Source organism: Cucurbita moschata, unplaced genomic scaffold (genome assembly GCF_002738365.1).
Source record: "Cucurbita moschata cultivar Rifu unplaced genomic scaffold, Cmos_1.0 Cmo_Scf00004, whole genome shotgun sequence".
Classification (NCBI taxonomy): Eukaryota; Viridiplantae; Streptophyta; class Magnoliopsida; order Cucurbitales; family Cucurbitaceae; genus Cucurbita; species Cucurbita moschata.
The window spans coordinates 2,740,155-2,756,876 of NW_019268520.1; the positions used below are offsets into that span (position 1 = coordinate 2,740,155).

Sequence of the window (16,722 nt, forward strand, 5' to 3'; positions counted from 1 at the left end):
ATATTTTAAGGTACACATTTTAGGTCTCGTTAAACAAATTTTAATGAGCGTGTACTCCACTCGATAATGTCTCATAAATTGTATCCAATATCATATTTACCAATATTTCGTAGATAAAATGTATATATTTAGTTATAAACCGAACACGCAAAAGTGAGCATAGTTTAATTGATATAAAATCTGTATTCTCAACGAACAGATTTGAGGTTCAAGAATCTCGAGCACAAACACACAATAATTAAATAATTTCTAGCGAAACAAGAAAAATAAATTTTAAAAATTAGAAACAATTAATTTATAATAAGAGATCTTGAAATTGTTTTTCTTTGATGATAACAAATTCAAATATATTTTTTCCCCCACAAATTTTATATGGAAAAAAAAAAACATAACATTTTGACAAGAATATTACTGTCCGGATCCACAAGGCCAAGATTCTTGGAAAATTGGCACTTCACCATCCTCACGACCAACCAAGAAATCCCAACTATTAAAATCGTCTTCCCAAAATCCGATACTATTGTCGTTATTACTCGTGTTATTGCTATATGCCCATTCGAAATCCAAGAACTCGAGATCTTCAAACTCGATCGGGTTTGAGTTTGAAGACGACGAAGAAGATGAAGTAGAAACACAAGGATTTGAAAGCACTTGGGGCTCGACGATAGTCGTAGAGGTTAGTCCTTGTCCCTCATCAACTTTGGCAACGACCGATGAATTATTCAATGTCTCTGTGTCGAGATGACATGGGATTTGAGATTGAAGTTGATCAGTCGGAAAAGAGATTGGTTTGTGAGTTTGAGGGTCAATGCCCATTTTTCTTAGCTTCTTCTTAATGTGAGTGTTCCAGTGGTTCTTGATCTCGTTATCAGTTCTTCCTGGTAGATGCGAAGCAATCTTCGACCATCTAAAAAATAAACATATATATATAAAATTATTTTCACAAATTTTTAATATTCACACATTTTTAGTACCTGTTTCCAAGTTGAGCATGTAGGTCAATGACCATTTTCTCCTCGAGATCGGAGAGAAGGCCTCGTTTAAGGTCGGGTCTAAGATAATTAGTCCATCGAAGTCTGCAACTTTTTCCACATCGTAAGAGCCCGGCAAGTTTAGGGAGAGCCCTCCAACAGCACTGGCCATTGGAGAGGATGAAGTTGATGAGCTTCTTGTCTTCCTCAGCTGTCCATGGCCCTTTCTTCAACCCTACCTTCTCACAACATGGCTGTCTTCCCATTCTGCCCTTTTAATCAATTCTAGATAGAGATATTAGAGAGAGAGAAGACTTTTGATGTATGTCTGAAGATGATAATGAATGGAATATGTCACCACCACCTACATTTATATATATATATATATATATATCTCTATATATATTATTTCCCTTTTCTCTCAACATTAAAATATTATTTCTATATCTAAAATTAGATTAAATTTTAAAATTTATTATCATTTTAAATTAATTATCACTATTTTACGAAGAATTATTAAAAGTTGATGACTGAATTTAAATAAAGTACAGAGACAAAACTGAAATGTAACATGAAAGAGATGTATGTACGTACGTAATGAATATGGGTTTTGAGACGGGCGAACCTATAAGTTAGTCGGGGAAGAATTGATTTTTTTTTTATTCACAATTTAAAAAAAAAAAAATATACATTGATGTAATGAGTATGAGTTTAATATTCTTGCCCTTTTACCAAGATTTAAAGAAACCAATCATATGGGTATAAGACTTTTGGGACAAACAGCACTTTTGTGACAACATCTTTTTAACAAAGATATTTTTTTAAAACATACAAGTAATGAAGATTAAAGGCTCCAATTGGGTTTTGTTCTTCATTTTAAAAATAAAATTGTGAAGGATTGATTCATAAAAGTATTGGCAAATTGTACAAATGGCGTTTAAAATATGTTGTGATTTAGGGTTTGGTGCAACGATTGACATGATGTTTTCATTAAGTTATTTGTAATGATCATGCTTACTCGATCAAAATTTGAAGACTAATAATTTAACTAAGAAAGTATGATTCGAGTAAGAGAATTGAAATAATGATGTTATGTGCTTTGACTCGTTTTGTATTGTCATTAGTTTCAGGATTCTAAAACGCAGCTGTTAGGGAGAGATTTTCACATTTTTATGAGGAATGACTTTGTTCCTCCTCTCCGGAGAAGTTTCCACACCCTTATAAGGAACGTTTCATTCCCTTCTCCAATCGATGTGGGATCTTACAATCTACCTCCCTTGGGGCCCAAAGTCCTAGCTGGCACACTGCCCAGTGTCTGGCTTTGATACCATTTGTAACAGCCCAAGTCTACTGCTAGCAGACATTATCTACTTTAGCTCATTACGTATTGCCGTCAGTTTCACGATCTTAAAATGCGCCTGTTGGGGAGAGACTTACACACCCTTATAAAGAATGTTTGGTTCTACTCTCTACTCGATGTGAGATCTCATGTGATAACGAGAGAATTAGGTAGGTTAGGTGGAAAAGTGATCCCACTAATGAATGTTTTATGTAAAAGTGAGTGTATGAAGAGAGAAAAAAAAAGAAGCATGCTTAGGCTGTCTTCTTCAAAAAGGCCCTTGCCCACTCACCTCACATTTCTCAATGAATTAGCTTACCAAATATTTGCAAAAATGCCCCTAACAAATCTAAAAATAAAACAAATTCAAAATAATTTTAAAATTATATTTGATTGATTATTATTATTAACATTATGGTAAAAAAAAAAAATTGAAGACTATATTATAATATTAAAGTTGACTTCTATTAAAAATAAGAAATAGAATTGAGATCGAAGATATGTATTCTTATTGATATTTATTAGTATACAGCTACCAACTAATAAGGAAAATATAGACTAATTATACATTGAGAATAATATAAAATATACTACTAATCAAATTATAAAATATATCCACTAACTAATTATTATAATATATCATTCGAATATTTTTCTTAACAAATTTTTTCGTTTGGTGTAATATTAAAATTTAAAATTTTTAAAATCACTTCGGTTAAACATTATAATTATATTTTTTTTTATGTAATATTATAATTTTTATTAAGACATTTTATAATTTTTTTAAAATCATTATATTTAAAATTATCCATTCAAAAGTTTTTAAAAATTTTTTTTTTTTTTAAGAAAAACGTAAAAAGACGACCTACAAAACAAAAAAAAAATTGATTCATCGAATTCTCTGCATTTTATGAGAATAAAGATTGAAATAAATGACGACGATAGGGACGAAGAAATCTTTTCCTCTTCGTCCCACCTCGTAAGCATCTCTAGCGAAATTGAGGGTTTTTTGGTAGGGGCATTTTTGGAAAGATTTCAAAATTTTAGTCTGGCTTTTCCGATCATCGATTTTTCCGAATATTTCTCCTAGATCTATAGAGCCACTTCGAGTTAAAGACAAATAATTACAACTTATTCAAATAAAAATTGAAAAGTCTAAAGATATAGTATTTAATTATTAAAGCTACTTATAGAAATATATATGTAATTTTATTTCAAATCGTTTTTTTCGTGTATTTTTTTTCTAATATTATTATTTTTTCTTTCACTTAACTTGTGGGAATTCTTATATAATTTTATTATTATTATAATTTTGTGTCCTTTTACGTATCCAAAAAAAATAAAAAAAAAACATTTAATGAATCTTCTAACCTTACAAGCAACAATAAAATATTAAAATAATGGAATTTGAAAAAGATGTGAAAATGACATAAATAACACTATAAATGAAATATTAATAATAAAAATAGTTGTACGGAACACAGTAACAAATTCTCACAAAAATTCAAAAATAAAAATAAAAATATTTTAAAATTTATTAAACTTATAAATTTATATTTCACATCTATCGAAATGGGCTATTACGCAAAAGTATTATAATTTAAAATAATGTTCGAGCGGGAATAGTCTGCAAAGCACTTGTGTTTAGACGACCGAGTTAAGGTAGAGATAATATCGTCTTTAAAAATAGTTTCGATGACCTTTTTAATTAGCGTTAAATAGTCCGTTACTAAAAAAATATTTTGACTTTGAAAGTTACTATCGAAGAGAAGAAATTCTTTATAAAACCCGACAATAATGGAATTGAATTTTTAAATTAAATTAATAATGTTTTGTTGAATGTAGCTTTCATCTACTATGGCTTGGTTATGTTTTACTTAATCAATAAGTCATTAATTTTTAATTAATTATTGTTGAAAAAAAATCATTAATTAAAAGTATTAAAAAATTATGAAATGATATGAAATTTCAATTCTAATTAATAAAGTCTAATTTATATATATCAATTTTATAAATTAATTAAACTGTATAACTATTTGTAACTTAAGGTTGTTATAGCGGTTTCAGTTGTGACCAGTATCCACACCACCCAAGATCAGCTTTTTCTCGAGTATGCTTTTTTAGTGCAAATTTGGCTATCTCATTAATGTGTGGATCATTGTCATCAACCCTTCTTACGCTACCGATGATCATTCCTGACCCATGTGTGGAAAATCAGCCAGGAATTTATATTCTCTTCAGAAAACGAGACTTACAAGAACAAATGGGTAAGATTTGAGGAACAAATTATGAAAATTTTGTGTGATATGCTTTTGATTTTGAGTGGGAGTTTTGGTATTTGTTACTCGTTAGGTAGAACTTGATATCATTGAATATATTTATGACGTGGGCGTTTTGTTCCATGCTAATATTCTTTCTTTGTATGATACTCACGTGTGTATAGTTTTGGACTAATCTAGTAACCGTTCTTGATTCTAATTTTTTCAACCCAAACAAATTTTATTAAATAATGAATATAATCCAACATGATCATGATTTTTTTGGGTTGGGTTGGTTCCGAACATTTATTCAACTTTTTATTTTTAATAAAAGTAAAATGTTAATTTAAATATTCAATTAAAAGGTGTTGACCTAACTTCAATATATATTTTGAAAATTACTTTTTAATTTTTTAATTTAAAATTATTTAGAAGGGTTGTTAAAAAATAAATAATAAAAGAAAACTAATTATAAAATAAAATAATAAAAAATATAATTATATGGTAAGTAAAATGTATTTTTAAAATCGATAATAAATTCGAGTTAGTTCGGTTAATCTAATCTAGTTTAAGGAGAAACTCAATTTATAAAGTTTTTATTTATTTGAACCCGAACCAATAAGATAATTAAACAAAATGTAATTGTTTCTGTTTTCAAGAAAAAAAAAAAGATTGACTTTGCTCTTTCTAAAATTTCAATAAATTTTTTTAGGAGGTTTCTAAAAATGAGTAACCTGAAACACAAACCGTTCTCCACTTTGCAAAAACGAAAAAACTAACCCGACTACAACCGTGATAAAAAATTCCCCATAATAACCTAGCTTATCAATCCATCCATATTAGTTTTGATTTTCGTGGCATGGCTAAGCATGCAATTCTACCTGCGTAAAGGTTGAGATTGAAATGAGGTGACGTAGATGATTGGCCCAGATTTGATTAAAACGTCATGTAATGGATGAGATTGAACTATTACATATGTACGGGCGATTACACAAATTTTTTAATTTATTAATTTTTATCGAACATACCTTAGAATAATCTAACTTATCAGTCCATCCTTATTAGTTTTGATTTTTATGGCGTGACATGCAATGATGTGAAACCGTGTATTAAACTCGAGCTTTTATTTTCCTTTCCCATTTCCATTTTCATGTTCATTCGTATTTTTAGAACTTGCAACAATATCATAAACAATTTAAAATGTGCAAGAATGGAAAATGTAGAAGAAACAAAGAACCGTGCTAACCTTATTTTTTCCTGCAAGGGTTGGCGGCGGTTCAGACATATAGTTGGGATATAGAAATTTAAAATTTCCGACCTTAAAAGAAAGAATCCGTACTAATTCTCACCGAGCTAAATGCTCACTTTGGCAACTTTTATTCTCATATTAGTATTTTTTTTATAGGACATATAGAGCAACCATTACAAGTGATGAAGCTTAGAAAAGAGGAACGAAAGCTACGAGCTTCAGTGAATTATCTGAAGCCTTTTCTAACACAACAACGTTATAAAACTTTGAAAACTCGTGAGGACTATGTTTGGCAGAGAGAATAAGGTTGTAATAGTTGTCCCAGTGAGGGATCCCCTTAATGATCTGACCTGCGTCTACACCAGCCAAGATCAAGTTTTGTTCAGCATGCTGTTTCAGTGCGAACTCTGCTATCTCTTTAACGCGCGGATCATTAACCGAAATCCCTATCACTTCACCGATGGCTGGCCCCGGCCCCATGTGTGGAAAATCAACCATGACTTTACGTTTTGTTTAAAAGCTAATGGGAAAGATTTGAGGAACGATATGTTTTGAATTTTGAGGAGGAGCTTGATATTTATTACTGGCTGTGTGGAACGGGATATCTTCGAATATGGCTTTTACGTGGACATTTTATTCCACGTAAAGAAAATTCTTGTTTTCGGAATGGTATCAAATACCCTACGACTCTTCCGTCATCTTTGAAACAGTGTACTAAATTAGAGCTTTTATTTTTATATTCTTTTACATCTTCATTCCCTTAGTCCATAAATTGTAGTTAGTCAATCGTAATGTTTCACGTGCTAGCTTTCAAACACACAGTAAATGGCTAGACGTGTATATACTAGAATACCTTAAACATATAGCTACACAATCCTTTAGATAAGCGGTGTGTCTAAACCGAATACAAACAAAAACTAACAACTAGTAGACGTCGAATAATACCGACTCTTAAAAAAAAAATCCTTTGAACTTTAAATTTTTTTTATTAATTTTGTTCCAACTTTTTAAAAAAAGTTTTAAAATACTTATTTAAAAAATACCCACAAAATTTTAAAAGTAACATTCACTTTCTCAACCTTTATAAAAAAGTTTATAAAAGTTTGTACCGTCAATAGATGGACGGTTTTTAATTTTTCTTTTTACGGTATTATATTACTTTTGAAAATTGACGGTGGTACTAACAGTTTTGTTCATATAACAACGGTGCCTGCATTTTTTAAATTTTTAAAAAAGTTCAAACAGTTCGATTGAAGGCATTTTTTAAGTTTCTTTTTTTTCAAAAAAAAAAAAAAAGTTACCATAAACACAAATCGTTCTCAAAAGTTACTACTTCACAAAAACGGAAAAACTAACCTGACAACGATTGTGATAAAAAAATTCCCATAATAACCTAGTTAGACCCAGATCTGATTAAAACGTCATGTAATGGATGAGATTGAACTATTACATATGTACGGATTATTATATAAAATTTTTAATTTATTAATTTTTATCAAACCTACTTTAGAAAATCTAACTTATGAGTCGATCCTTATTAATTTTGATTTTTGTGGCGTGACATGCAATTATGTGAAATCGGGTATTAAACTGGAGCTTTTATTTTCCTTTCCCATTTCGGTTTCCATGTTCATTCGTATCTTTAGAACTTTCAACAATATCGTGAAGAGTTTAAAATGGTGCAGGAACGGAAAATGGAGAAGAAACAAAGAACCCTACTAACCTTATTCTTTCCCGCAAGCGTTGGCGGCGTTTCAGTCATATAGTTGAGATATAGAAATTTAAAATAAGAAAGAGTACGTACTATTTATCACGGAGCTATATGCTCACTTCGACAACTTTTATTCTCATATTAGTATTTTTTTTTGATAGGGCATAATGGATAAGATACAGCAGCCATTACAAGTGATGAAGCTTAGAAAAGAGGAACGAAAGATACGAGCTTCAGTGATTTATCTGAAGCCTTTTGTAACACAATAACGTTATAAAACTTCGGAAATTCTTGAGCACTATGTTTGGCAGAGATAATAAGGTTGTAATAGTTGTTCTAGTCGGGATCCCCTTAATAATCTGAGAGCACTATGTTTGGCAGAGATAATAAGGTTGTAATAGTTGTTCTAGTCGGGATCCCCTTAATAATCTGACCAGCGTCTACACCAGCCAAGATCAAATTTTGTTCAGCATGTTGTTTCAATGCAACCTCTGCTATCTCTTTAACGCGTGGATCATTGATCTGAATCCCTACCACTCCACCGACGATTGGCCCCGACCCCATGTGTGGAAAATCAACCATGACTTTATGTTTTGTTCAAAAAAACGGTAATTTTGGTGTGGAGTGCTTTGGATTTTGTATAGGAGCTTGATATTTATTACTCGGGACTCGAATTCTTCGAATATATCTTTTATGTGGACCTTTGATTCCACATAAAGAAAATTCTCGTTTTTGGAACAGTATCAAATATCCTTCAATTACCATGTCTATTGTAACGACCCAAATCCACCGGATATTGTCTTCTCTCGGCTTTCCCTCAAGCTTTAAAATGCGTTTGCTAGGGGAAGGTTTCCACACCCTTATAAAGGGTGATTTGTTCTCCTCCCCACCCAATGTGGGACATCACAACATCACAATCCACCCCCTTTCGGGGCCCAGCATCCTCGCTGGTACTCTTTTCTTCCTCCAATCTATGTGGGACCGCCCCCAAATCTACCACCCTTTGTGGCCCGACGTCCTTACACTGGCACACCGCTTTGTGTCTACCCCCCCTTTGGGGAATAGCGAGAAGGCTGACACATCATCTGGTGTCTGGCTCTGATACCATTTATAACGATCCAGATCCATCGCCAGCAGATATTGTCCTCTTTAGGCTTTCCCTTTCGAGCTTCCCCTCAAGGCTTTAAAACGCATCTGCTAGGGAAAGGTTTCCACACCCTTATAAAGGGTGATTTGTTCTCCTCCCCAACCAATGCGGGACATCACATCTATCTTCGAGACCGTGTAATAAATTAAGGCTTTTATTTTTATATTCTTTCGCATCTTCGTTCCCTTAGTCCATAAGCTGTAGTTAGTCAATCGTAATATTTCACGTACTAGCTTTCAAACACAAAGTAAATGGCTAGACGTGTATATACGAGAATACCTTAAACATATAGGTACACAATCATTTAGGTAAGCAGCGTGTCTAAATTGAATACAAACATAGTAAAAAAGCAAAAACTAACAACTAGAAGTCGTTGAATAATACCAACCGTTAAAAAGAAATATCCTTAAATTTTGAATAATATTAAAAATTATCTTTCAACTTTAAAAAGTTTCATTAATACTCCTCAACTTTTTTAAAAAGTTTAAAAATACCTGTAACCTTATTGCTAGGTTTAAAAAATACTCACCTAATTTTAAAAGTAACATTAACTTCCTCCACCTTGGTAAAAAAAAAAAAAAAAAAAAAAAATTCAAAATTGATCATGGACGAAAACGATCTATCTATATCTCATAATGAAGGTTCAACCATATTTTTGAAACAACCTTAAAAATTTTAAGGATATTTTTGAAACAAAATATTAACGGTTTTTATTTTTGTCCAAATATCAGAATATTTTTATTTTTTAATTGATAAAATTAATTTCCTTTTGTAATAAAACTTTTTTTTTATTCCAACAAATTATAGCCAATCAAACTAGAATTGTGCTTTCTTTTTTCTTTTTCTTTTTTTTTCTTGTTTCATTTTTTAAAAATTTATTTATTAATTTTAGATTAAAAATATGTTTTTTTTTACAAAGATACAAAATTAGAATCTACCGTTTTTATTTTCAGAAAATAAAAGTGAGGTTCGAATTATCCACTGTTTTGATATTAAAAAAAAAAGAAAAAAAAGCGAGGATGAATTTAAAATAAAAAATAAAGAAAAATAAAATTGAGTTTTTTTAATTAAAAAAAATTGAATAAAGGTATTTGTAAAAGTTTAATTATTAAATTGATTTATTTTTACTAAATGATATATTGCATGGTCAGTTGATTTCTAATTAGCATAAAAAAAAATTATAATTTGAAATTTGAAATTAAAATAATTTATAATTAAATTCATACCTCAAATACGCCAAACAGACCATTTTTATTTTTTATTTTTTAATTTTTTTAAAAAAGAAATAAAAGAATTGTTGATAGGATGGGGCGGTTGGTGGGGCGGTCGACCTCCATGCACGCGGTGGTGTGGATTCCTGTCGCATTTTCAGCGCATTTGCTGCCCTAACTTTTATTATTATTATTTTATTTTTATTTTTATTCGACTTTAAACCATTTTTAATACGTTGTTAAATCAACTTCCCGATTTAAAACACGTTAATTAGGGAGAAGTTTCTTGTAACAACCTAAGTTCACTACGAGTAGATATTGTCCTATTTGTGCTTTCCCTTTCAAATTTTTCTTCAAGGCTTTTAAAACTGGCCTGTTAGGAAGAGGTTTCCACACTCTTATAAAGAATGGTTCGTCTCCCTCTCCTATCTCCCCTTAAGGGCCTAACGTCACACTGCTCGATGCCTAACTTTGATACCATTCGTAACAGCCAAAACCTAATGCCAGTAGATATTGTCCGTTTTGACCCATAACGTATCGCTGTCAGCTTTACAATTCTAAAATACTTATATTAGAGAGAGAGGTTTCTGTGCCCTTATAAGGAATGTTCTGTTCCTCTCTCCAATCCATATGAGATCTCACGTGTAATCTAACGTTCTAAAAGTTTAAGAAAACAAACTTGAAAGTATCGAGACCATGGATAAAAATGATGTAAGCAATGCACAAAAATGACGTCATATTATTATAAAAGAAAAGAAAAGGGAGATCACAAAAGGTTTGACCCAAACAAAATCCCCACAACTTATTGTGTCTTTTGCTTTGGGAAGAGAGCCATCAATCTCTGTCTTTGGTGTATCCCTTAAATTTGTGGATTAAAACAAACTCACCAATTTCATAATCATTAGTGCTTACAAGTGGTTGTTGGTCGGCCACGTGGAGCTCACAAATTCACTTGGTTCGGACCTAGCGTCTTTGCTGGCACTCATTTACTTTTCCAATTAACGTGGGACCCCACTAATTGATCTCTCTTTGGGGCCTAGCATTCTTGCTGGTACATCATTCTGTGTCTAACTTTGATATTATTGTAACAGCCTAAACCCACCGATAGCATATATTCTCTTCTTTGGGCGTTCCCTGTCAAGTTTCCCTTCAAAGGTTTTAAAATGCGTGTGCTATGTAATGTTTCCACACCATTACAAAAAAAAAACGTTTTGTTCTCCTCCTCAATCGATCTAGGACGTCACAAGTTTCCTAAAAAATTTGGATATTTATTTACGGGAATTAAAACCCATTTATTTAAACAAAAAGAAATTGCAATAATGAAAAATTATATTTTTTTTATCTTGGAAAATGCAAAAACAACTCAAAAAGCTTATCTTGTGCAACCACACAAAATCAATACATATCTACTTCTACATAAAAGGTGAAGACAATAAGTTTTGGAGGATATTCCAAATGATCCAATTGGTTTATGTTTCTCAACACGTGGACGAATAACGTCCCGACATGTGTTCATCTCCATTTTACACTCTGTCATTCAAATAGCTTCCTCAAACACATTTAGGAATTAAATAATGTGTACTTTTTAGGGTTTTTCCTTTTTCAAATTATGCATTTGGTTGAATAAAATAAAATAAAATAAACCAATTGGATCCTATGCTCTAATTTTTTTAATTCATTTTTAAAATTCGGCCTAAATTTTGAAAACGAGGTAAGGGATTTAGAACATATCTTGGGCTAGCTTTGGGCTTTTGGATTTGGGCTAGCTTTGGGCTTTGGGCTTATTGAACTAACGAAATGAATCTAGAAGGTCCAATGGGCCTATGCTTGTGCCTGGGTTTTATTTAATTTCAATAAGATTAAAAGAAACCGTCATTTTGCGAGTCTTAATTAAATTATTTTTGTTCGTTTTTCTCCAATTATAAAGACCGTAAATAGATAAATAAGGTTTGACTCTCTTACATTTTGTTCATATTCTAGCCATATAACAATAGATTGCAACTACCCACGTAGGTCTACGATACCAGATATTGTTTTTTTTGGGTTTTGCTTCCGCTCAAGATTTTTAAAACGCATCTGCTAGGAAAATGTTTCACACCCTTATTAAAGGGTGTTTTGTTCTCCTTCTCAACCGATGTGAGATCTCACAATCCACCCCTTTAGGGCCAATGTCTTCACTGACACTCGTTCCTTTCTTTAATCGATGTGAGACCCCTACCAAATCCACCCCCTTTAGGGCCAGCGTCCTTACTGGTACACTGCCTCCTGTCTACCCCCCTTCGGAGAATAACCTCCTAGCTGACACATCACCCGGTGTCTAGCTATAATACCATTTGTAATGCCCTAGGCCCACGCTAGCAGATATTGTCTTTTTTGGACTTTCCCTTTCGGGCTTCCTCTCAGGATTTTTAAAACGCGGTTTTGCTAGGAAGATGTTACTTCTTTATCAGGTAAAGGTAAGACACTTGTGTATAGGTGGTGCCGCAATCATACTCTTACAGCAGTGGGATAATGATTGTGTAACACTTGTTCTAACCTAACGAACAAATCAGCCGTGAGAAATTCAAATGTCGCGAACAACGTTGGTGTATGTTCGGGCCTTGAGTCACATTTGCTAGAAATGTTTTAGAAAACGTGAGCATTTGAAAACGATTTGAAAGAATTGAAGAAAGCAATGAAGAAAGAAACACCATGACTTAAATAACATATATCTCAGAGTAGGAAGGAATGAAAGCTAGTCATATTCCCCATATTACATTTTGTGACATTTTAGTCCTAGCGAGACATGATTTTGGTGAACGGTCATACACTCCTGTATTGATACAATATGAAATCGTAAATGCCTGTCTAAGATGAAAATATGTAAAAGAGGTTTGGAACGGGCATGCGACTATAGACAATACACCCTCGACGAGCATGACCGAGATATCTTGTTCTTTTGATTTCGTTATTTTATTGATATCATTGTTAGTTTAAATGTATTTTTAATGATAATTTCAAGTTATTACTGGTCATATGAGGATTTATAAGCTTCATAGGGTTTTTCTGTCCACGTGCAGGTAGTCCACATCTTCACAGACATATCTATTTCATCGAGCCTCTCTCCGAGACAGTGCCCATTTTCTTCCCCATGTTCTATTTCGAGACTGCTAAGAATTCAATTTTATCGTATGATCATCAATAGCGGATTAAGACCTTGTACCTTAAATGATTGAGTATCAAAGCATGAAATACTCCAAAAATCAACGTGCTCAAACGTGTAATAACTAAAATAAGAATCATAATACCATAAGATTGAAACCTATGATTGAAATTCTTCTCTTAGCCGACTAGTGGAAGAACTCTGGAGTATGTTCTACATCAACGGGCTACTGGAATTTGAGCAAGACTTTTTAAATCAAGAAATCGTTTAATTTGAACATTTGAAATTTTCGAGTAACTGTGTCTTGACATTCGGGTCTTATAAATGAATTACATATTAGATTGACTATTACATCATCGTTAGTAAGTTCGTCTACAACAGGAATTGAGATGAAGAGTGGATGAGTAGAAGGAATTTTTTGGATGAGTAGAAGGAATTTTTTGGATGATGAAAGAACGACGGGTGGCAGTTTTTGGCTAAGTAATTTTGTGAGATCCCACATCAATTGGACAGAGGAACGAGTGTGAGCAAGGGCGTTGGGCTCGAAGGGGTGGATTGTGAGGTCCTACATTGATTGGAGAGGGAACAAGTGTCAGCGAGGAAGCAGGACCCCGAAGAAGGAGATTGTGAATCCCAAATCGATTGGAGAAGGTAACGAAACATTGTTTATAAGGGTGTGAAAATCTCTCACTAGCAGACGTGTTTTAAAAACTCTGAGAGAAAACCTAAAAAGAAAAGCCGAAGACAATATCTGCCAGCAGTGAGCTTGGATCGTTACAAATGTCATGAATTAGAAGTTATGATTGGTTGTATAAATTAAACATTTCTTTTTTACTTCTAGTTTGTATATTTGAAAATTGTATTTATAAATGAATAAAAATTTAATTAAACTTTAATTAGTTAAAATTATTTTAATAATTTAATTTAATAAAAATAAAGTAACTAGCATAGAAATAATTATGTAAAAATGTTGGAATTAATTGTAGAGTAAGAATATTATTTATTTATATAAAATACTGAAATCATTAGCGCGCAATGAACGCAGTTATTCTATTCTCAGGCATCTTATTCTCCGACATTAGACAAAACTTTAAATCAGACGATAAATAATAAGATGTCTAAAAATAAGATGCTTGAGAATCAAATAATTGTGTTTAATGGTGCATGATAATGCTATCAGAGTTTCACGTAAATGATATGATTTAAAACTAACATTCGCACAAACTGAGTATGCTAACGAGCGAAAATTTCAATATGAAATGCAAAAGAAAAATGGAAGGAGGATATAGTAATTACCATTGAGCTATACGCTCCCTTTGGCAACTTTTATTCTCATATTATTACTACTTTTGATAGTTTATAACTTAGACAAGACATAGTTGATAGAACATAGATGATCCCGTTGCAAGTTATGCAATTTAGGGAAGACGGACAAAAGATATGAGGTCATAAGATTGATCTGAACAATGTTGTTGCACAATGGAACTACAAAACACCAATAATGGATCATGACAACGTCTGGCGGAGATAATAAGATTGTAATAGAAGTTCTGCTCGAGCATTCCCGTTCTAATTCTTTGACCAGCTTCAACTTGATTAATGATCAACTTTTCTCCGGGACTCATACTCACTACAAACTCTGCTATCGCTTTAATATTTGGATCATTGACATCAATATTTTTTACGTTTTCTATTGGCAGCGGTGGTCATCCCACCATATCGTCAGATGGAACAGCGTCATGAATATGTATTCTCTTGAGAAAACGGAACTTAAAAGAACAAAAGGGAAGATTTGAGGAAGAAATTTTGAAATTTTTGTATGATATGGTTTCGATTTTGAGTTGGAGTTTTGATATTTATTACTCGCTAGATAAAACTTGATATGGTCGAATATATTTATTACGTGAACTTTTTATTCCATTCAAATATTCTTTCTTTGGTCACCAAAGTTTATGTATAGTTTTAGACTTATGTTACACGTTTATTTCATCATTTATGTGGTTACTTTAAACATGAAAGAAAGAGAAATAAAATATTTGATTTAGGGTAAGGCAGAATAAGTTAATCTCATTCTTCCTTCGATCCCAGTCAAAGAGAATAAGTCGATATTTTATTTTTTAATTTTTAAAATATACTTTATAATCTAAAATAAATAATTTTGGTAAGTGTTGAACGGTTAAGTCGTTGAGTTTTCAGACTCAACCTTATAACTCTCTCATCCCATTCTTCTCGTTTTTACCTGTTGTCATCATTTGCTGCTATATTGAAGTTTTTGCTATTAATTTGTTCGGTGGGTCGTATTTAATCCAGTTAACCTACTCACTTTTTGTCGATGTTAGTTTTAAATCATATCATTTATGTTGGGTCCGTTGATATGACCTACTGTAACGAGCCAAAAAAAAATTTTTTTTTTTAAAAAATGGTAACGAATCTCTTCTCTCCTTCAACCTCTCACCACTCTTTTCAACAAATAAATACTACAGTAAATAAGTAATTTCTTTTTTAAAAGAACAGCATATTTACATATTAGAATTCCTTCTTTCCTAAAAAAAATGAAATATTTAATTTGAGAGAAGATAGTTTTTTATAATTATAAATTTTTTATTAAAATTATTTTGATAATTTAAAATGAATTACCTTATATATGAGCTGTTATCTATCCATTATAAATTTTTACTTCAAAGTTTTTATATTTGAAAATTGTATTTATAAATGAATAAAAATTTAATGATTTAAAATTATTTTAATAATTTAATTTAATTTAATAAAAATAAATTAACTAGCATAGAAATAATTATGTAAAAATAAAGTTGGAATTAATGGCGAGAATGGAGCAAAAATATTATTTATTTATATAAAATATGGATATAATTCCCATGCAACACCAAACGTATTTACTCTATTCTTAGGCATTCTATTTCGGACACTAGACAATTTTATATAATAAGATGTTTGAGATTTTAAGATGTCTGAAAATCAAATAATTGTGTTTAATGGTGCATGATAATTCTATCATAGTTTCGATACGATTTAAGATTAACATCCGCACAAATTGAGTTGGTTAACGAGCATAAATTTCAATATGAGATGCAAAAGAAAAATAGAAGGAGGATATAGTCATTGCCATCGAGCTATATGCTCCCTTTGGCAACTTTTATTTTCATATTATTACTAATTTTGATGATGTATGACATAGATAAGATATAGCAGATAGAACATAGATGATCCCGTTGCAAGTTATGCAGTTTAGGGAAGACGGACAAAAGATATGAGGTCATAAGATTCATCTGAACGAAGTTGTACAATGGCACTACAAAACACCAATAATGGATCATGACAACGTTTGGCGGAGATAATAAGATTGTAATAGTAGTTCCACATCTCGAACGTTTCAATGCTTTGACCTGCTTCAACTTTATGAAGGATCAACTTTTCTCCCGGACACATTTTCAAGACAAACTCTGCTATCGCTTTAACCTTTGGATCATTGACATCAATATTTTGTACATTTATAACTCGCATCGGTCCGCTGGGGATAACGATAGATGGAACAGCAGCCATGAATTTGTATTCTCTTAAAAAAACGTAACTTAGAAAAACAAATGGGAAGATTTGAAGAAGAAATTTTGAAATTTTTGTATGGTATGCTTTCGATTTCGAGTTGAAATTTTGGTATTTATTACTTGATAGATAG

General features: G+C 31.7%; 1 protein-coding gene across 1 annotated transcript; it reads right to left on the bottom strand.

The window, feature by feature from the left end:
• Positions 1-361: 361 nt before the first annotated feature.
• Positions 362-1,293, bottom strand: LOC111442144 (transcription factor MYB20-like). The gene is made up of 2 exons (XM_023079423.1): positions 975-1,293; positions 362-907 (listed from the first exon to the last, which is right to left on the bottom strand). The coding sequence occupies exons 1-2, from the start codon at positions 1,235-1,237 to the stop codon at positions 409-411; spliced, it is 762 nt and encodes a 253-aa protein (XP_022935191.1). The 5' UTR covers positions 1,238-1,293; the 3' UTR covers positions 362-408.
• Positions 1,294-16,722: the final 15,429 nt, after the last annotated feature.

What these genes read in the sequence shown, in the direction of transcription:
- LOC111442144 (XM_023079423.1), bottom strand. Translation starts at nt 1,237, where the DNA reads ATGGGAAGACAGCCATGTTGTGAGAAGGTAGGGTTGAAGAAAGGGCCA. An exon ending in CATGCTCAACTTGGAAACAG is followed by an intron (nt 908 to 974) that starts GTACTAAAAATG and finishes TTTATTTTTTAG; the next exon opens with ATGGTCGAAGATTGCTTCGC.